At 43.7% G+C, this 21,731-nt stretch overlaps 1 protein-coding gene across 2 annotated transcripts in view; it reads right to left on the minus strand.

Moving 5' to 3' along the window:
* Nucleotides 1–21,731, minus strand: part of KLHL24 (kelch like family member 24) — a 118,040-nt gene that overhangs the window by 26,809 nt on the left and 69,500 nt on the right. For both annotated transcript variants that reach the window (XM_040348974.1, XM_040348975.1), the window contains exons 2-3: nt 17,697–18,665; nt 6,835–7,019 (exon numbers count right to left, since the gene is read on the minus strand). In XM_040348974.1, the coding sequence (XP_040204908.1) occupies nt 6,835–7,019; nt 17,697–18,613 (1,102 nt within the window). In that variant the 5' untranslated portion in view covers nt 18,614–18,665. The remainder of the gene's footprint in view (nt 1–6,834; nt 7,020–17,696; nt 18,666–21,731) is intronic.

The raw sequence follows: 21,731 nt of genomic DNA on the forward strand, positions 1-21,731 counted from the left end.
GTACGGGTAAGCCCCTACAATGACAGATCTGCAGGAGACCTGCATGGCATCAGAAATCAATGCTTTCCAGGCTACTGCAACAAAATGTGAATTTATTATTTAAAAAAAAAGTGAAATGATCCTATTCTATCCTATGCCTATTAATTTCATGCGTTAATGCATTAGAACATTCTATTCAATGCTACTATCCTGCAGAGAAGGAATCTTGTTCTCTGTATGAAAGTAGTGGTCTTGCTGTCTGACATACAATCACACAAATAGGCAGCCAGCGTGCCAGAAATCAGACATGTGCCTTTTTTATGGTGCAGTGCACTACAACCCATGGTAGCGCATTACCATGCATTATGGTGCGCTGCAACGCATGTACATCAAAATGTGTAAGTTTAGCGATACTCCCTGCTGGAGCCACTGGATAGGCTGGATTCTCTTTTCTTTAACTCAACCTCCTCAATGTCTTCAGCCCCTCTGACACACTAGGTTAAGTGAACAAAGATTGCACTATCAAAGAAATCACTGAAGGCAATAACAGGTGCACAATAATGATGCTGTATCTGGAAACAGACACCAAACAAATTAGCTTCCCTCCAACCACTTTGCAATTTTTTTTTATATACTGTGATTCTGTACTTGCCAAATATGCTGCAGAAATCTCCATCCACTGAGTCTGGCTGCAGCCATTTTAACAGTGGGCAGCTGAAGCTGCTGCCTGTTCACTTCCTGGAATTAAACAGACATACAGAGGCACACCTCCATCTCTGCAGCTCTCATTGGCCTGTGATGGATTAGGGTAACATTTCTATTTTGAATTATGCTAATTCTTTTATTAGAACCACTAAAATGTTTTCTCTTCTTATATTATTTTAATCTCTTTTTATATATGCATGTGTGAAAAGTATATGTCACAATACGTGTTTATTTTCCTTAAAGAGTTTATATCAGAAATTATATATGATGTTTTTTAAAGTCACAACTGCAATGAAGGACAAAGCTATTGAAATCAAGAGAAGCTGCCATTCCCCATTGCTTCACATTCCAAACTACCCCTCCCCCTCCTTCTTCTTGTATTCACTCAGGAAATAAACATGGACTTGGAAGAGGAATTCACCCCTTCTGTACAAGAATGACTGTTATACCTTATATGGCAAACCCTTGCAAAACTGACCGAGGACCCCTGTGTATGAATTTTGGACAAAGGATTTTACATGTGCTCACAAGGGGGTGGGCGTGTGGGAGTGAATGTATAAGCTAACCAATTGAATGCATATGTTTTGTGATGTCATTTGGCAATAAAATCTGCTCCCCAGCTGATGTTCATCCTTTTTGACGCATTGGGAACGAAAGCAAGCATTCTGTGTACATGGGCTGATGTGCTGAAATGAACTCCCACACTGCCAAGAGGAAGACATTTCCAGTGCAGTCTGTTAAAAGCTATTCCACTTCTCCCCCTCCTATTCAGTGTATTATGGGGACTGTAGTGTATGTGACCATGAGTCCCATTCTATGGTTGATGTCCTGGACTATAATTCCCATGATCCTCAGTATTCTGCATATAAGTCCATAGGCTTTCCTGGCTATAGATTTCCCCCTGATGACTGGACGGGATAATGCAACATCCAGCATAGCAATAGAAAGTCATACTGACTGTAAATAGGACAATGTCTCATTCTCCATGTTTCTGTAGTCCAGCACCTGGTTAAAGGTGTGTTGTCTTAATGAGCTGGGGTGGCATTGAACTGCTAAGGCATGTAACATGTGTTATAGTAATGCACGTGTTACTGCAAAGGTCAGGTATGACTGGGCTCTACGATTTGCAAATTTTTTAATGCACCTGGAATGTGTTTAGCTGATTTAAACTGAAAGTTCCGTTGATCTGTAACTATTAGAAGTAACTAGTTCCTACCAAATTTTACATACAAATATACGAGTCTTGAACTAAAGATACATTAATGAATTTTGGTAAAAGCACTCGTGATTCTGTGTATCATGCATAGATATTAAAAATGATACAGGTGCACAGTCATCAGCCGACTTCTGAGTTTTATTTGCAATGTACATTGGCCATTTTGCTACCTGCAACATTTGCTGGAAAGATTTGAAATGGTTTATGGGATTTATTGCAAAAAACAGAAAAGATACATCAGAGCTGTTGGACACTTCCTGAGTTTGAGCAGAAGTCTGAAACCCCAATGCTAAAGACTTCAAGCGTTGATTGTTGCCAAATACAGCGGATAACAGTCAAGAAGAAAATGAAATGAACACCCCTAAGGCAAGTATGTATTTCCACCCCTTATTCAGAACACACAGGCTTCGATTTGTACAAGAGCAGTGTATCCAAATAGCTTTTACAAAGAATTTGAAATGTTTAAGACCAGCTAAATCCCTCTAACAGCTTGTTTAAAGTCACCATCATTACTCCCACAATTATATGGATCTGAAAAACATACAAGTGCATCACTCTCTTATTTGAAAACTGTGTTTATATTTATTTAAAACATAAAGAAATAGAACATGGCAGAAGAATCATCAGTATAGTACATTCCACAATAATATAGGCTTGCATCCCTACCCAAGCCAGAAGGAAAAGAACGGATGACCAAGCTGCATATGTGAAATTACTCAAAAAGAGTACAACATGAAAATGAATAGTCATAACTACATATAGCTATCAAACCATAGCTCGGGAGAAAAAAATAACATATGTGAAGCAAGCACACAAGCCTAAAATTGACATCAACCATTAGGTCTTTAATGTAAATATAAGTGGATATCAGAAAAAGGAGAGAGGAAGCAAGGAAACAAGCAATGTACTTCGTGGCCCACTGGAACCCACATTCCACTCCCACCCCCAAAACAGAAAGAGGGGAAGTACAAATGATGTTGACTGGACATAGTCAAGGTGAATATTCCATGGTGTCCCATAACTCCCAAACCCTATTATGTCTATCCAAGTAGTCATTTAAAGTAGCCGTGAGAAGTTCCATCCTTTGAACGTCACGGATCCTAGCATGAAGCTCCATCAGAGACAGAGGTTCCTGCTTTTTCTATTTAAGCGCCACTAGACACTGTGGGGGTAATCCACAAAGATCCGGCGTAACGTAAATTTTCCCATTTAAGTTACACTGCCTTAAAATTTCTACCTAAGTGCCCGATCCACAAAGCACTTACCTAGAAATTTTTGGCTGTGTAACTTAAATTCCGCCGGCGCAAGGCGTTCCTCTTTTCATGGGGGCGATTCCCATTTAAATTAGGCGCGCTCCCGCACCGGCTGTACTGCGCATGCTCGTGACGTCATTTTCCCGACGTGCATAGCGCAAAATTACGTTACGCTGAGCTTTGTGGATCGCGACGGGCCAATAAAGTTGCGTCGGAAAAAAAAAAGATACGGCAAAAAAAAAAATTCAAAACAAAAAAAAAATCGCGTCACTGGACAGAAGGGTCTGCTTTTACATGGTGTAAACAGTTTACACTTTGTAAAAGCAGCCCTAATTTTGCGTTTGCAAACTAAAACTTACGGAGAAAAAACGAAGCTGAAAAGCTTTGTGGATCTCCGTAAGTGCTAATTTGCATACCCGAGGCAGCATTTCGACACGAAATGCCCCCAGCGGCGGATGCGGTACTGCATCCTAAGATCCGGCAGTGTAAGTCCCTTACACATGTCGGATCTTCTGCCTAACTATGGAAAACTGATTCTGTGGATCAGTTCCATAGTTAGAAACAGGGATACGACGGCGTAACAGCAGTTACGCCGGCGTATCCCTTTTGAGGATCTGGCCCTGTGCCACCATAATAAGGTGTGATAGCAGTCGTTTAGACGTTTTGAAGAAATTAGGAGGGGGTACCCCCAGGAGGAATGTTTTAGAGGTTAATGAAATCCAGGAGTCAAAGACTTTGTGGATAAGATCATGTACTGCTCGCCAAAAGGGTTCAATAAGTGGACACCACCAGTAGATATGTTGGAGCGTACCCAGACTATTCTTACATCCCCAGCACCTATCATTTGCAGTAGAATATTTGGGGCCAGATCCACAAAAACCTGACGTAACTTAAAAAATCCAATTTAAGTTACACTGGCTTAAAGTTTCTACCTAAGTGCCTGATCCACAAAGCACTTATCTAGAAATTTCAGGCTGTGTAACTAAAATTCCGCCGGCGCAAGGCGTTCCTATTCAAATGGGGCGAGTCCCATTTAAATGAGGCGCGCTCCCGCGCCGGCCGTACTGCGCATGCGCGTCGGCCGTACTGCGCATGCGCGAAGTTACGTTACGCCGAGTTTTGAGGATCGCGACGGCTTAAAGTTGCGTCGGGGAAAAAAAAAATGACAGCGGCATGCATTCCTGAGGGAGAACTCCATGCCAATTTTCAAAGAAAAAACCGGCATGGGTTCCCCCCCCAGGAGCATACCAGGTCCTTAGGTCTGGCATGGGTTGTAAGGAGACCCCCCCACGCCGAAAAATTGACGTAGGGGGTCCCCCTACAATCCATACCAGACCCGTATCCAAAGCACGGTACCCGGCCGGCCAGGAAGGGAGTGGGGACGAGCGAGCGCCCCCCCCCCCTCCTGAGCCGTGCCAGGCCGCGTGCCCTCAACATGGGGGGGTTGGGTGCTCTGGGGCAGGGGGGCGCACTGCGGGCCCCCCCACCCCAGAGCACCCTGTCCCCATGTTGATGAGGACAGGACCTCTTCCCGACAACCCTTGCCATTGGTTGTCGGGGTCTGCGGGCGGAGGCTTATCGGAATCTGGGAGTCCCCTTTAATAAGGGGGCCCCCAGATACCGGCCCCCCACCCTAAGTGAATGGATATGGGGTACATCGTACCCCTATCCATTCACCTGGAGGCAAAAAGTAAAAGTTAATAAACACACAACACAAGGCTTTTTAAAATATTTTATTATTCTGCTCCGGACGCCCCCCCTGTCTTCGTTATTAGCTCAATTACCAGGGGGGGCTTCTTCTTCCGCTCTCCGGGGGTCTTCTTCCACTCTCCGGGGGTCTTCCGCTCTCCGGGGGGGCTTCTCCGGACTCCGGGGGGGCTTCTCCGGACTCCGGGGGGCTTCTCCGGACTCCGGGGGGCTTCTTCCATCTTCTCCCCTCTTCCGCTCTTGACTCGGCGAACCCCGGTTCTTCTGCAGCTCTCCGGTGCCTTCTTCTTCAGCGCTGGCTGCCTGCTATGTTTGTGTGTTAGCTCGATTTCAAACAGGCAGCCGGCGCGGTCTTCTGTGGCGTCAGGATCTTCTGGTCTTCTGTTCTTCCGATGTTGTCTCGTCGCCTGTTGTCGCTGTAATAATGGAAGCGCGCCTTGCATCCCATTTATATAGGCATCACCGTCCCATCATGCTCCGGTAGGTACCCACGTGGTGGGTGCCTACCCACGTGCACCCACCACGTGGGTACCTACCGGAGCATGATGGGACGGTGATGCCTATATAAATGTGATGCAAGGCGCGCTTCCATCATTACAGCGACAACAGGCGACGAGACAACATCGGAAGAACAGAAGACCAGAAGACCCTGACGCCACAGAAGACCGCGCCGGCTGCCTGTTTGAAATCGAGCTAACACACAAACATAGCAGGCAGCCAGCGCTGAAGAAGAAGGCACCGGAGAGCTGCAGAAGAACCGGGGTTCGCCGAGTCAAGAGCGGAAGAGGGGAGAAGATGGAAGAAGCCCCCCGGAGTCCGGAGAAGCCCCCCCGGAGTCCGGAGAAGCCCCCCCGGAGAGCGGAAGACCCCCGGAGAGCGGAGAAGACCCCCGGAGAGTGGAAGAAGAAGCCCCCCCTGGTAATTGAGCTAATAACGAAGACAGGGGGGGCGTCCGGAGCAGAATAATAAAATATTTTAAAAAGCCTTGTGTTGTGTGTTTATTAACTTTTACTTTTTGCCTCCAGGTGAATGGATAGGGGTACGATGTACCCCATATCCATTCACTTAGGGTGGGGGGCCGGTATCTGGGGGCCCCCTTATTAAAGGGGACTCCCAGATTCCGATAAGCCTCCGCCCGCAGACCCCGACAACCAATGGCAAGGGTTGTCGGGAAGAGGTCCTGTCCTCATCAACATGGGGACAGGGTGCTCTGGGGTGGGGGGGCCCGCAGTGCGCCCCCCTGCCCCAGAGCACCCAACCCCCCCATGTTGAGGGCACGCGGCCTGGCACGGCTCAGGAGGGGGGGGGCGCTCGCTCGTCCCCACTCCCTTCCTGGCCGGCCGGGTAGCGTGCTTTGGATACGGGTCTGGTATGGATTGTAGGGGGACCCCCTACGTCAATTTTTCGGCGTAGGGGGGGTCCCCTTACAACCCATACCAGACCTAAGGGCCTGGTATGCTCCTGGGGGGGAACCCATGCCGGTTTTGTTTTTTACAAATTGACGTGGAGTTCTCCCTCGGGAAAGCATACCAAATGCCGTCGCTGCAATGGGCCTTTACAAGGTGTGACTAACTTTACACTTTGTAAAACGAGCCCTAATTTTACACTTGCAAAATAACACTTACGGCGCAAAAAAGAAGCTAGAAAGCTTTGTGGATCGCCTTAAGTGCTAATTTGCATACTAGCAACGGCATTTCGACTCGAAATGCCCCCAGCGGCGGATGCGGTACTGCATCCTAAAATTAGGCAGTGTAAATCAATTACACATGCCGGATCTTCTGTGTAACTTTGGAAAAAGCCTTTTGAGGATCGTTTCCAAAGTTACACACAGACTGAACAGCACTTAAGTCGGAGTATCTCTTTTGAGGATCTGGCCCATAGAGTGTAAACATAAGAAACATAAATGGCACTAATAACATGCAAATAATGAAAGCCTTGGTACCCAGACAGACACGTGCCATAAATTTAGCTTACCTGACACTAGAATATCATTCCTCAAAGCACAAACAGCGTATTCTGATTTGGTAAATTCTGGTAACTTTGCCAGTGATTTCCATTCACCAGTCACTGGGTCATAGCATTCAGTGTAGGGCAGATTGAAGCCTCCAACACGTTCACAGCCTCCCACTACCACAATGACTTCAGAGTAGCCAGTAGACCTGTAAACATAAAAATACAAATATAAAAGTCACAAAATGCACTTTTCAAAGTCTGTATTCTATATCACTGACCAATTCTGGAAGGTTTTAAAGAGTAAAGTGCTCATTCACATCAATCCCTAAATACATACTCCTTGGGTTAATTTTTTTGGTGGATGCCATTACACCTACTATTCATGAAAGGAAACTGAAGCACCTAGAGCAGTGGTCCATGAATGGGTATCAAGGGGCCCTCGGGGGCAGGTAAAAAAAATAACCTTTACATGCACTATACAGCCCCCCCATCCCAATCAATTGATTCCTCTTAAAAGAAAAACCACCTTGCCACTTCTTACAGCGCAGTGTTCTTTGACTTGTTGTTGGCCCTTGTTTACTATTTAAATTTGTATCATTGCACAAACACCATCCTGTGCCACTCCATAATAGCAAGTGCTAATGTAGTAGAAGTAGTAGTAGAAGCAGTTAATTTGAGCAGAATTTAAATTGTTTTGTTTAATTTGTACAAGATGATTGCATTTCATTTCTGTACCAAGAGGCCATTACTTTTTGCATGAAAAGTTTTTTTTTAAGATTGTTTACTTTATTCAAACTTTGTGTATGTCATATACAGTGCCTTGAAAAAGTACTCATATCCCTTGACATTTTCCACATTTTGTCATGTTACAACCAAAAATATAAGTGTATTTTATTGGGATTTTATGTGTACGACCAACACAAAGTGGCACATAATTGTGAAGTGGAAGGAAAATGATAAATGGTTTTCACAATTTTTTTACAAATAAATATCTGAAACGCATGGCATGCATTTTTTGTATTAAGCCCCCTTTACTCTGATACCCCTAACTAAAATGTAAATCTTAGAAGAAAACCTGTTAGTGTCTGCAAAAGACTTGAGACTGGGGCAGAGGTTTACCTTCTAACAGGACAACGACCCTAAACATACAGCCAGAGCTACAATGGAATGGTTTAGATCAAAGCATATTCATGTTTTAGAATGGCCCAGTCAAAGTCCAGATCTAAATCCAATTGAGAATCTGTGACAAGACTTGAAAATTGCTGTTCACTGATGCTCTCCATGCAATTTGACAGAATTCAAGCTATTTTGCGAAGAAGAATGGGCAAAAATGTCACTCTCTAGACGTGCAAAGCTGGTAGAGACATCCCCAAAAAGACTTGCAGCTATAATTGCAGAAAAATGTGGTTGTACAAAGTATTGATTCAGGGGCGCAGAATACAAATATACGCCACAATTTTTTGATTTTTATTTGTAAAATATTTTGAAAAATTATCATTTTTCTTCTACTCCACAATTATGTGCCACTTTGTGTTGGTCCATCCCAATTAAATACCTTTACGTTTTTGGTTGTAACATGGCAACATGTGTAAAATTTCAAGGGGTAGGAATACTTTTTTAAAGAACTGTATGTGTGAGGCAATCAAATTTCAATAAAATAAAGTACATATATTCATTGCATGCAAAGTTGTGTTTATGTGAATATTTCTGGGGAGGGGGCATATAGCTTTAATTAGATTCTTAAAGGGGTCTGTGACCCTCTATTGTCCCTTGCTCATAAAATGATGAACAATGGTGACTAAGACTATGTTTATTGTATAATCATAGTATAAATCATTGTCTTATCAATTTGTTAGGTAGACAGACGAAGAAGAAGAAGAAAAAAAAAAAAGAAACCACCCTTCTTAAAGCGGGGTTTCGGGCATAATTATTTTTTAAATTTTTTTTTTGCAAGCTAAAATTAATCACATTAAATAGTCCCTAAAACATATTAATAGCTCCCTAATCGATTTCAGAAATCATTGCAAACACTTGCCTTATAACCTCCGTATTCATATGTGTGGGCATGTGAAGCCCAGTTCCTTTTTCTTCCTGGTTTTCAGGGAGAGGTGCATGTTGGGCGATTTTTAGGCACAGTAATGCCCAGAGACTCCTGGGAAATTAGTGTCATCTTTTCCCAGGAGGCAATGGGGTCTTAGGACAGGAAGTTGAACCACCCAGAACCAGGAACTAGGCAGATTACGAATACTGCCTAGTAACAGCCAGATAGAAGTGAGTAAAACAATTTTATTTTTTTTTCATTAAAGGCAAGCTCTTAATAGAAAGTACATTTTTAGGGTGGAACTCTGCGTTAAAGCTGAACTCCAGGCAGAGGTAAAACACATAGATCAATGCAACTCTGAAATCAATAATACAGTCACCTATGTACATGTTATTAATGCAAGCAGTATAAATATCTCTAAAGTTGAATTATACTCACCTCAACTTCAGCACTGTAGTGTCCCAGAGCTCCTGACCAGTCTTACTCCAGGATAATGATCTTCAGCCACTTTAATTAGCTGAACTGAGGTGACGTCACTTCCATGTATCCGCATTGCATTGCCGAAATTGTACACTGCATAACTCAGGCAGACAGGCAGGTGATAAACTTTAATGCAGAGAGACACAGTATGTATTTTCTGCATTAAATATCCTGCCTCTTTGCCAATCACGTGTGTTGCAGTGCAAGAAGCATGCTGATAGGAGGACAGCAGACTGTTGAGTCATCAGTGTGCTGCCCCTTCTTTTACTGTCCAGTAATAGAGGTGCTGTAGGGAGGATACCTGTAAGAAAAATGTAAACTTCAAAAAAAAAAAAGATTGGGTCCCCTCCTCTGCCAGGCAGAACTGTGGTGTGTCACAGAGCTGTTTAAATTTCCGGACTGAAGGGACAGAAATACAAGGCCTTTTAGCAGGCAAAACTGTTCTGATATATGCATTTCATCTGTGTATTTAGCTGTTTGCATGGAGTTTAGTTTTAACTTTTGCCTTTACTGTAGGGCAACTGTTGATCTTGAGCCACAGCATCAGATTTTAGCATTTTCTAAGAAAAAATAAAGCTGGAATTTGGCAACCATAGGCAACAGCTTCAAGTATTCTTTGCTCTGGGATTTAAGAAAAAAAAAAAGGCCACGCTCAACCACTGTGCCCAGCAGACAGCCAAAATATGCTTTGTGCATCTTTTTTGTATTATGTGCTGAAGCTGTGACTGGCTCAGATAAATGTCAATCAAGGAGGAAAACACACTACTGACAATAGGCTGAGGGCAGGGCTTCTGCTGGCACCAATCCATGTAGGGGCTGACAGATTTATTCTGGTATTTTTAGATTAGTGTTCAAGGCATGCTAATTTTTTAAAACACAGAGGCATTTTGTTCCCAGCCTAAATAAATATGAACTGGTTTTCTAGTATTGAAGCCAAAGGGAGATTTAATTTTAGCTTAGAATAGTATTCTGTTTTCTGCTCAAATTTCCAAGCAACGATATGAAAAAAAAACAGAGGAAGCACACTGTTGGGAGGTGGTTTTGGGTCAGATTTACTATAACTGGAGTGTGCAAAATATGGTGCAGAATCCAATTAGGTTCCAGATTTTATGGTCAAAACTTGATTGAACATGCTGAAGTTAGAAGCTGATTGGCTACCATACACAGCTTACAGCTGCACCAGATTCTTTGTGTGCTTACATTGTGCATGTAGATGACCAGGATAGGTACATACAAAGTTTAGCCCTGCGTTGCTGTTATTTGAATAGCAAGGCAGTTCTGTGATCAGGAAAAAAAACTAAGAACTGCAGCTAAAAGTAATGGTGAAGGGTTACAACTTCTGTCTGTTTAATACTGCTGGCTGTGTTCCTGTTGTTGATGCTCCTTTATTTAGGGATAGACATATAATTTGTGCTGAATGTGCAGCTGCAAAAGGGCCACTTAAAAGCCTGCTTATATTAGATATAGTCAGATTGGAGCTGGGACCCTTCCCTCTGTCAATTCTACCTACCTATCAGGGTGAGCCCGTGCCACTGTTTAAAATGGTGGTTTACACCAGATTTTGTAAAAAGCGAGCACACTAATGGCAGAGATGTGTGCTGGCTTCATATGAGAGCTAGAGTTAGAGCTCAGAACCCCACGATCCTGAGGGGGTAAGTATGTAAAGGGAGCCTTGAGAGGTGCTGGTATTCCCCATACTGCCCAGGACAGGACAGACCAAGGCTTGAGCCTGACAGAGAGTCCATAAGGGACAAAGCAGCTGGAAGGCTGCAAGGAAAGACGCAGAGCTGAGGTACAGGGGTATGATATATGATGGGCACAGCCAGGCTGCAATTGACTGGCACAGTAAGGCTGTATATGATGGGCACAGTGGGGCTGCAATTAATGGGAACATTGAGGCTGCAAATGATGTGCATCATGAGGTGCAACTGATTGGCACAGCAAGGCTGCATTTGATGGGCACAGTGAAGCTAAAATTGATTGGCACAGTAAGGCTGCAACTGATGGGCATAGTAAGGCTGCATTTGATGGGCACAGTGAGGCTGAATTTTATTGGCACAGTGAGGCTGTTATTGATGGGCACAGTGGGGCTGCATTTGATGGGCACAGTGAAGCTACATTTTGATGGGCACAGTGAGGCTGCATTTTGATGGGCACAGTGAGGCTATAATTGATGGGCACAGTGAGTCTGCAATTGATGGGCACAGTTTTATCTAGCAGTAATGATACACAATCACCTGATAAATGACTATTTCCAGTCCTGCATTACTAACAGTTTAATTTTTCAGTTTGTTTGTGCTCCCCCTCCAAAAAAAATTGGAAGAAACCAGCCGCCACTGTCAGAATCCAGATGAAGCCAGGTGCTTGGCAAAGAATGGACAGTGAGAGAAATAAGGTTGCAGCTGCTCTCTGTAGCTGCTGCCCTACAGTGCTGAACTGGTTAAAAGAGATGTATGTTTGTTTTTTCTGAATCCTACTTACCTAGGTGGATGCAGCATCGGTCTGATGCTGCATCTGTCCCCCGGCACCTCTGACACTGAGAACCTAGCGGTCAAACCCCACTGATAACTCTGTTCTCACAGCTCCGTGAGCAGAGAGCTGGTGGCAGACAGCAGCTCTCTGCTCTGCCCCCCCCCCCCCGCGCTCACAGGACCGCTGGGCTTTCTAGGGGGCGGAATCAGCTGGATCACTGAGAGGCTAAGTCGGGTCCCAGCCAGGCATGTGGACGGATCCCAACTCCATTGTCGCGATCGTCCCTGAGCCTGGATCAGCTCTGTGACATGAGCTAACAGTGGGCTTCAGAATTAACTACACTTCTGTGATCCACAGGAGGAGTACAGTCAAACAAGGTTTGGCTGTACTTATCCATTAACAGCTATATCAGTAAGAGCAGGGAGCTGCTGAGCAGGAAGAGTTCAATTGACTGAGTAAGGAGGCACGGCAATGTGGGAACTGTAGTCCAGAGTAGAGAGACTCTACTGTAATCAAGAGCTTTTGAACTACATTTCTCAGAGATTGCCAAAAGGAAGAGAGCTGCATTTTCTCAGGCTGTGCAAAACACAGCTTCCTCTTGCTATGAGGGGGGAAGGAAAGTGTATATTACTGCTGCAAATCGGCTGCCTGAGTGAGAACCAGAGTGCTGACTTCGGGGGAACCGAGTCAGTGCAGAGAGTGGACTAATCGCTCGGTGTGACCGGCTGGTGAGCTGCAAGATCACTGGGACTGCTGAGCTGCTGCTGTGGGGATTTACTATCTGCTCTTAGAGAGCCCAAGCCCTTTAGGAACTGACCATACAGCCATCTACTGGTCTTATTGTTGCCTGCAGACTTGACTGGGACTATTCTGATGTGCACCAACAGTAAAACTGAGCCCCAATGCTAGCCAGCTGAAGAGTTAGGAGTGAAGACTCCCCTTTTACAGCTGCTACACGCCTTTGCTTATTGCCTATGCTAAGAGGTACATCTCAGGGGACATTGCACTATATCCTAGCCATTCTCCTGCACTCTAGATTAGTTAAAATTATTATTCACATTGCAGTTAATGCTTATATGGCTGAGAGTTATTATAGTGATTATATTCTCTAGCAGATTGTGTGTGTATGATCATTTAGGCTCAAACCACCATTTACTTTCAGGCCCCGTACACACATCCGAAAAAAAACTCGACGGGCAAACCACATCGTTTTGCTCGTCGAGTTCCTTGTGAAGCCGCCGAGGATCTCGGCGAGCCAAGTTTTCTCATTGACTAACGAGGAAATAGAGAACATGTTCTCTATTTGGCTCGACGAGTTCCTCGTCGGTTTCCTCAGCCAGAAGTGTACACACGACCGGGTTTCTCGGCAGAATACGGCTCCGATCGAGTTTCTGGCTGAATTCTGCCGAGAAACTCGGTCGTGTGTACGGGGCCTTACCCGTACCATACAAGTTAATTTACCACTAAACAGTCTTATGTCTATTCTTTCTACAAATCAAATTCACAGTCAAGTTAAAGTTATCCACACTTTTGTCAGTAACTTTTACTCAACCAGGTGTGCCAGAGGGGCTGAGGTTGTTCTTGGAGCAGAACAGAGAACCCAAATTACCAAGTGGCTCCTTCGGGGGTACTACAACACAGATAGACCTGGAATGGAAGTGTCTGCAATGTGGAGGCCCACCCAATTTTTTTCTAATATTCTAAACAATGAGGTAACCATTTGTAAAGAAAAGGGTAATGTTGCGCTGTAAATAGGGAATGGGGTACAAGTGTAGAGGAAGTGTAGCAAATCCTTATATGTAAAAAGTTAGGGCCAGGTTCACAGCAGAGATACGACGGAGTATCTCAGATACTCCGTCATATCTCTCAGAGTATCTATGCGACTGATTCATAGAATCAGTTACGCATAGATATCCCTAAGATCCGACAGGTGTAATTGTTTTACACTGTCGGATCTTAGGATGCAGTACCGCGGCCGCCGCTGGGGGGAGTTTGCGTCGTAAACCAGCGTTGGGTATGCAAATTAGGAGTTACGGCGATCCACGACGGATTTTCGCGTTCGCTACGTCGCCGCTAGTCTAGTTTCCCGTCGCAAAGTTAGTCGTCGTTTTTGGTGCCTTAACTTTACACAGCAATCGTATTGCTGTATAAAGTATGGCCGTCATTCCCGCGTCGAAATTTAAAAATTCACGTCGTTTGCGTAAGCCGTCCAGGAATACGGAATTACGCTACGCGCGTCGCCGTTCGAAAAAATGACATCACTTCCCGCAAAGCACGGCGGGAGTTACGAAATGGAGCATGCGCAGTAGGTCCGGCGCAGGAGCGCGCCTAATTTAAATGGCACACGCCCATTTAAATTACGCGGGCTTACGCCGGAGGCCGCCGGCGTAGTTTTCATCGCAAGTGCTTTGTGAATCAGGCACTTGCGGCGGTGTAATGTATCTACGATACGCTACGCCGCCGCACTTCTACCTGAATCTGGCCCATACAGTCTGACTAATGATCAAAATGACAATGTGAAAAAATATTGACATCAAAATTAACGTGGTACAGTGCTGCTAATCCAGCTGGCAAAAGTAGGATAATAAAACGTGACAGTGCTAGTATCATACAGTGTAATACAATAATAATTGGTGTACTGTTAGCCAATGGGGTGTACAGCGTGCATAACACAACACACAACAGTGACTGAAATAGGATAAGTTAAATGTCCATGCAACAAAAAGCCTATAAGCATAACGAAGGAAAAATCCAAAAATAAAAGTGCAGGTGTAGATGCCAAAATAACGTGAAGAAAAGGTAGGTTTCCGGTGTTCACTTCAAAATAAGTGAGGATAACATCCTATGCGGACACGACCAGAAAGTGTATTTGGGCTGATATGCTGTTACCTTACAGCAGTAAAGTAAGGGGACATCCTCACTTATTTTGAAGAGAACACCGGAAACCTACCTTTTCTTCACGTTATTTTGGCATCTACACCTGCACTTTTATTTTTGGATTTTTCCTTCGTTATGCTTATAGGCTTTTTGTTGCATGGACATTTAACTTAGCCTATTTCAGTCACTGTTGTGTGTTGTGTTATGCACACTGTACACCCCATTGGCTAACAGTACACCAATTATTATTGTATTACACTGTATGATACTAGCACTGTCACGTTTTATTATCCTACTTTTGCCAGCTGGATTAGCTGCACTGTAGCACGTTAATTTTGATGTCAATATTTTTTCACATTGTCATTTTGATTATTAGTCAGACTGTATCTTTTTACATATAAGGATTTGCTACACTTCCTCTACACTTGTACCCCATTCTCTATTTACAGCGCAGCACTACCCTTTTCTTTATATCTGTTATGGGTCTGATACACTTTTCAGTGCCGCAGCCGTACCCCCTTCCTTTTTCCCCTTCCCCCACTTCTTGGTAGCGCGGTAATACTCACTCCCTCACTTCCAGGTAACCATTTGTGTTCGGAGAAACACTGTGCAGCAGATGTCTGCATGTGGTCACATAATTCCTTCACATCTACAGTGGGCAATAAGGATGAGCTCCGGCGTGTTGGCATAGAACACGTGCGGAGCCCGCCAGGAAGTTGGCACCCGCGATGCGCTAATCACAGCCAGGCAGACATTTCCCGATGCTCGGCTGCAGAGATCGGGAAATGTCTGCCTGGCTGTGATTAGTGCAGCGTGGGTGCCGACTTCCTGGCGGGCTCCGCACGTGTTCTATGCGAACACGCCGGAGCTCATCCTTAGTGGCCAACAGTACTTTGTATACAAAACTGTAGTTTCTTCCCCACTTCTCCTAATCTCCTGGATTTCAACCATATGTCAGGGGCAACTTTGCATCTCTCTTAAAACATTTTTTGGGGAATTTGTTATGAAAGGTAAAAAATCTGCACTGCTCTCTATAAAGTGAACAAGTGTAGAAGATAAAAAGCTTCACTAACAAAATTGAGAGGAATGAACCTCACCTGCAAAACATTTAGGTGCTGCAATTTAATTAGCATGAATAAGGGTCGCAGAAATTGGTAAAAAGTCATTGAAAAATGCGCAACCCAAAAAAAACTTGTTAAAAAAAAAATAAGTGACAGGTCTAACAAATATCTGAAAATACCATGAAAAACACAAATTAAATTGATATATGTGCATAAATGAAATGCCACAATACTATGAACATAATGTGCTCAAAGTCCAAAAAAAGGGGGATATGGTGATCAATGTCCAAAAACAAAATGCCTGTCTTACCGAGGTAAATTGATTTGGTGGTCTGTTGAAACCGTTACCCAATGCACGGCAGTAAACTAACTAAGGAAAATTCACCACCTATCCCTGTGTCCGAGGGACCCTGGAACCATCCGCAGCGGCTTGGGAGCCATCTCTACAGTGTCCATCTCTGGAATCCATGATCGATCCGTGTGTGGAATATCTGAAAGGATTCTTCCAAGGGCAGGTCGGTCCAGCTTTGAGCCCAATACTACCATCGATCCGGTAAGCGGCCATTCACGTTAAATGGATAGCATTGCATGACACCTATCAGCGTACCAGTGATGTTTTGTTAGATATGACAACATCTTCTTAGCAACATTATTCACATGTGGCATTTTGTTTTTGGACATTGATCACCACATCCCCCTTTTTTTGCACTTTTAGCACATTATCTTCATAGTATTGTGGCATTTCATTTATGCACATATATCAATTTAATTTGTGTTTTTCATGGTATTTTCAGATATTTGTTAGACCAGTCAGTTATCTTTATTTAACACTTTTTTTGGGTTGCGCACTTTTTAATTACTTTTTACCAATTTGTTACGAAAGAACAGAAAGTTGTGATCAAATATCTGTGCATATAAAAAGTGTTACTGAGCTTTTTAAATACAGTAAAACCTTGGTTTGAGAGTAACTTGGTTTGAGAGCATTTTGCAAGACAAGCAAAATGTATTCATAAATTTTGACTTGATATATAAATCCACTTTGCACTACAAGTGCAAACTACAAGTGCAAAGTGCACTTGAAATTGCACTGAAAGTGAAGTCGCTGTAGATCTGAGGGGGACATGCAAAGAAAATAAAAAACAGCATTTTAGCTTGCACATGATTGGATAATAAAATCAGCAGAGCTTCTCCTCATTTCAGATCTTCCCCTCAGATTTACAGCGACTGCACTTCCAAGTGCACTTGTAGTGCAAAGTGGATTTGCCTTTAGTAAATAAACCCCCTTAGTGTAGCAATATGGTTACATTTAATGAATGTATAACATGTAGCAACATATTGCTAAACTTAGAGGCTCCTCTCTTCTCTTTTATACTCTGTAGCTACTGATGGATTTTGTTTCTAATCCTCTTGTGGAGACTTCCATTTGTGGATGGACATTTTATGGTTACACAACATGGTCACATTGCTATAATCTTTTTATATGGACTAAAAACTGAAGGACCTATGAATAAATGGTTGTGGAATGAATCATTTGAGTTTCCATTATTTCTTATGGGGAAATTCGTTTTGATATACAAGTGCTTTGGATTACAAGCATGCTTCCGGAATGAATTATGCTCGCAATCCAAGGTTTTACTGTAATATTGATCTGTACACACCCAGGTATCTGTTGACAATAATATGTTTGCCACCAGTCAGGCTAATAAATGCAATGGATAGAAACTGTTAGGAAGGATAGTGATTAGCCAATGCTAATTATTTTAAGGGATACCAATGATTCTTATAGTAATTTGTGATGAACCACTGATGTAATCACTCTGTAATATTAGGGTATTGCCTTTCCACCATGATGACTAACATATTCTTTCACAAATATCATACCTATTTCTTAACTGCACAACAACTTTACTGAAAAGTAAAATAAAAAGGTAAAGACATCAAAAAGGTCAAACCTTCTTGGTCTGGTACGTGGTGACATCATCTCATTTCCCAGTACGTGATATCTTCTGGCTTCATGTAGCAGCTGATAACACTCTGGAGAGCTCTGAATAAGCTGATCTACTTCTACTGTCTGAACAAAGTAGTTAGGATGGAGTAGTGGTAGTCTAACATGTGTCAAAAGTTCATGTAACATAGGCCTTCTGACATCAACATGATGGTACACCCAGCGCATGACAGCTTCAAATACCAGCTCTTCTTTGCTGACAACCAAATCATCACTGCTGATATAATCAATGACCTCTGCTTTCCCCAGCTCCAAAAATTCCTCATGTTGAACAACAACTTCAAATGCCTGTTGTGCAAATGTTTTACACTTTGTGTAAAGTGTCTTGAGGGAGTGAGTGTCTGCAAAGTGTTGGATTCCAAGGCAGTTGCATGGGTCAAGCTGCTCTTCCAAGAATTTAGCACATGCATCACGTAACACACCAATCTGAAACAAGCTGGAAGTTTCAAAGAGATATTGCACATTTTCTGTGGTGATTTTTACTTTTCCCGTATAAACATACTGCAGAAAGCAGTCCATGGCCTCTGCAAAAATCCCATTGATCTCCACCAACATCTCTCTGCTTTCTCTGTGGTCATTACAGAACATGGCTCGAAAATAGCTGCTGCAGGCAGACAGGATGGCTCGGTGGCAGGGGAATTCTCTGCCCTCCACACAGATGACAACATCAGTAAATAGACGGCTTTCCCGGAACTCATTAAAGATCTGTAAGATGCTCTCAGAGTGAGAGGAACCAGAATTGAAGTCAAATACTTCATGTCCCATCAACTTTTGGTCCATCTCAAAGACTTTACGCTTAGTTGCAGGTGACTCACGAACTCCACTCTCCTCTCTGTTCAATCGACGTCCCAATATGAGTACCATTGTTCAGTTGTGTGGGTACACCACAGCCTAGAATTAATTAATGTTCCACTACCTGCAAAATAATCAGATCAGAAATTAAAAAAATTATTTCACAAAATGGCAAAATAATTGTTCATGTTTAAATATACAGTGTGTATGTGTGTATGTATATATATATATATATATATATATATATATATATATATATATATATATATACATATACAAGGGCGTACGCTCCATAGGGCAAGGGGGGGCAATTGACCCCCCCTGGAAAAATCAAGTAGGGCTGGATCCCGGGCCAGATATCACACAGGCACAGCGAGCAGAGAGAAGCCACCTCCCCACCTGCTGTGCCTGTGCTGCGCTGATGGCTGATCTGAGGTACTGAATGGGATGGGGGGAGGGGGGTCTGTCTGTGCTCAAGGGGGGGTTTGTGCTGAATGGGGGGTCCATCTGTGCTGAAGGGGGATCCATCTTTTCAGAAGGGGGGGTCCGTGCTTAAAGGGGGTCTGTGTGGAATGGGGGGGTCTGTGCTGAATGGAGGGGTCTCTGCAGAATGGGGGGGTCCATCTGTGCTGAAGGGGGGGTCTGTACATTCTCTAAGCTATAGTTATATGGGCATGGAGTGAAGCTGAATTATCTCAAGAGCTATTTCACACTGCCAGCTGGCCGCATTATCGGTAAAGCGCCGCTAAAAAGTGACGCTTTACCATTGCTTTAGCTGCGCTATTCGGCCGCTAGCGGGGTGCTTTTAACCCCCACTAGCATTTGAAAAAAGGGTTAAATGCGACTGTGTATCGCCGCTGCTGAAGCGCCCCCCCTGAAAAAATTTCCAGCAGATGCCCATGTATATATATATATATATATATATACACACAGGGCTTTTTTTCTCAGACAATAGTTGCAGGAACTCCCCCTTTCCATGTCACCCCTTGTCTCCACCCCCTACCCGCCTCCTACACTATTCTGTAGTTAACAAAACAAAAGAACAGATTCTTCCGGACAGCCGCACTCCAAATACAAATTGCCTTTATTGTAAAATCCAAAAATCCAAAACCACTACAGGTCACAGCACACTGGTCAAGCTGACACGTTTCACACTTTATTAGTGTTTAATCATATTCTGTAGTTCTATCCCCTACCCAACACCCAGTGCTGCCTCTTGGAATACAGAACCAAGTAACAATTGTGATACTAAGTAATTTATATGGAATTAGTTAGCAACAATGGACCACTAGCAACAAAATACCCCCTCCCCCAGCAACAAAAAATACCCAGCAGCAATAACATATCTCCCTGCAGCCTGCACCAGTAGACCCCCCCCCAGCAACAATGGATCACCCGCAAGAAAATACCCCCTCCCCATAGATCCCTCCCAGCAAAAACTGACCCCCATAGATCATTCCCAGCAACAACTGAACCTCCCCAGCAACATAAGATCCACCCCCAGAAACAGTCGATCCCCCACCAGCAACAATAGACCTCCTTAGCAATCATAGACATCCCCTGCCCCGCTAAAATAGATCCCCTCCAGTGACAAAAAATCCCCCAGCGAGAAGCATCAATAGACCCTGAACCCCTTGCCATTACATACATTCAGTGCTGGAGGTGCCGGAACTGCGTTCCCCCACATTCCTGCTGAAAAAAAAAAAAAGCCATATATATATATATATATATATATATATATATATACAGTGAGGAAAATAAGTATTTGAACACCCTGCTATTTTGCAAGTTCTCCCACTTGGAAATCATGGAGGGGTCTGAAATTGTCATCGTAGGTGCATGTCCACTGTGAGAGACATAATCAAAAAAAAATTCCAGAAATCACAATTTATGATTTTTTAACTATTTATTTGTATGATACAGCTGCAAATAAGTATTTGAACACCTGTCTATCAGCTAGAATTCTGACCCTCAAAGACCTGTTAGTCTGCCTTTAAAATGTCCACCTCCACTCCATTTATTATCCTAAATTAGATGCACCTGTTTGAGGTCATTAGCTGCATAAAGACACCCCATACAATCAGTAAGAATCGAACTACTAACATGGCCAAGACCAAAGAGCTGTCCAAAGACACTAGAGACAAAATTGTACACCTCCACAAGGCTGGAAAGGGCTACGGGGAAATTGCCAAGCAGCTTGGTGAAAAAAGGTCCACTGTTGGAGCAATCATTAGAAAATGGAAGAAGCTAAACATGACTGTCAATCTCCCTCGGACTGGGGCTCCATGCAAAATCTCACCTGGTGGGGTCTCAATGATCCTAAGAAAGGTGAGAAATCAGCCCAGGACTACACGGGAGGAGCTTGTCAATGACCTGAAAAGAGCTGGGACCACCGTTTCCAAGGTTACTGTTGGTAATACACTAAGACATCATGGTTTGAAATCATGCATGGCACGGAAGGTTCCCCTGCTTAAACCAGCACATGTCAAGGCCCGTCTTAAGTTTGCCAATGACCATTTGGATGATCCAGAGGAGTCATGGGAGAAAGTCATGTGGTCAGATGAGACCAAAATAGAACTTTTTGGTCATAATTCCACTAACCGTGTTTGGAGGAAGAAGAATGATGAGTACCATCCCAAGAACACCATCCCTACTGTGAAGCATGGGGGTGGTAGCATCATGCTTTGGGGGTGTTTTTCTGCACATGGGACAGGGCGACTGCACTGTATTAAGGATAGGATGACCGGGGCCATGTATTGCGAGATTTTGGGCAACAACCTCCTTCCCTCAGTTAGAGCTTTGAAGATGGGTCGAGGCTGGGTCTTCCAACATGACAATGACCCGAAGCACACAGCCAGGATAACCAAGGAGTGGCTCTGTAAGAAGCATATCAAGGTTCTGGCGTGGCCTAGCCAGTCTCCAGACCTAAACCCAATAGAGAATCTTTGGAGGGAGCTCAAACTCCGTGTTTCTCAGCGACAGCCCAGAAACCTGACTGATGTAGAGAAGATCTGTGTGGAGGAGTGGGCCAAAATCCCTCCTCCAGTGTGTGCAAACCTGGTGAAAAACTACAAGAAACGTTTGACCTCTGTAATTGCAAACAAAGGCTACTGTACCAAATATTAACATTGATTTTCTCAGGTGTTCAAATACTTATTTGCAGCTGTATCATACAAATAAATAGTTAAAA

The sequence above is a fragment of the Rana temporaria genome, chromosome 4 (assembly GCF_905171775.1).
Source record: "Rana temporaria chromosome 4, aRanTem1.1, whole genome shotgun sequence".
Lineage (NCBI taxonomy): Eukaryota > Metazoa > Chordata > Amphibia > Anura > Ranidae > Rana > Rana temporaria.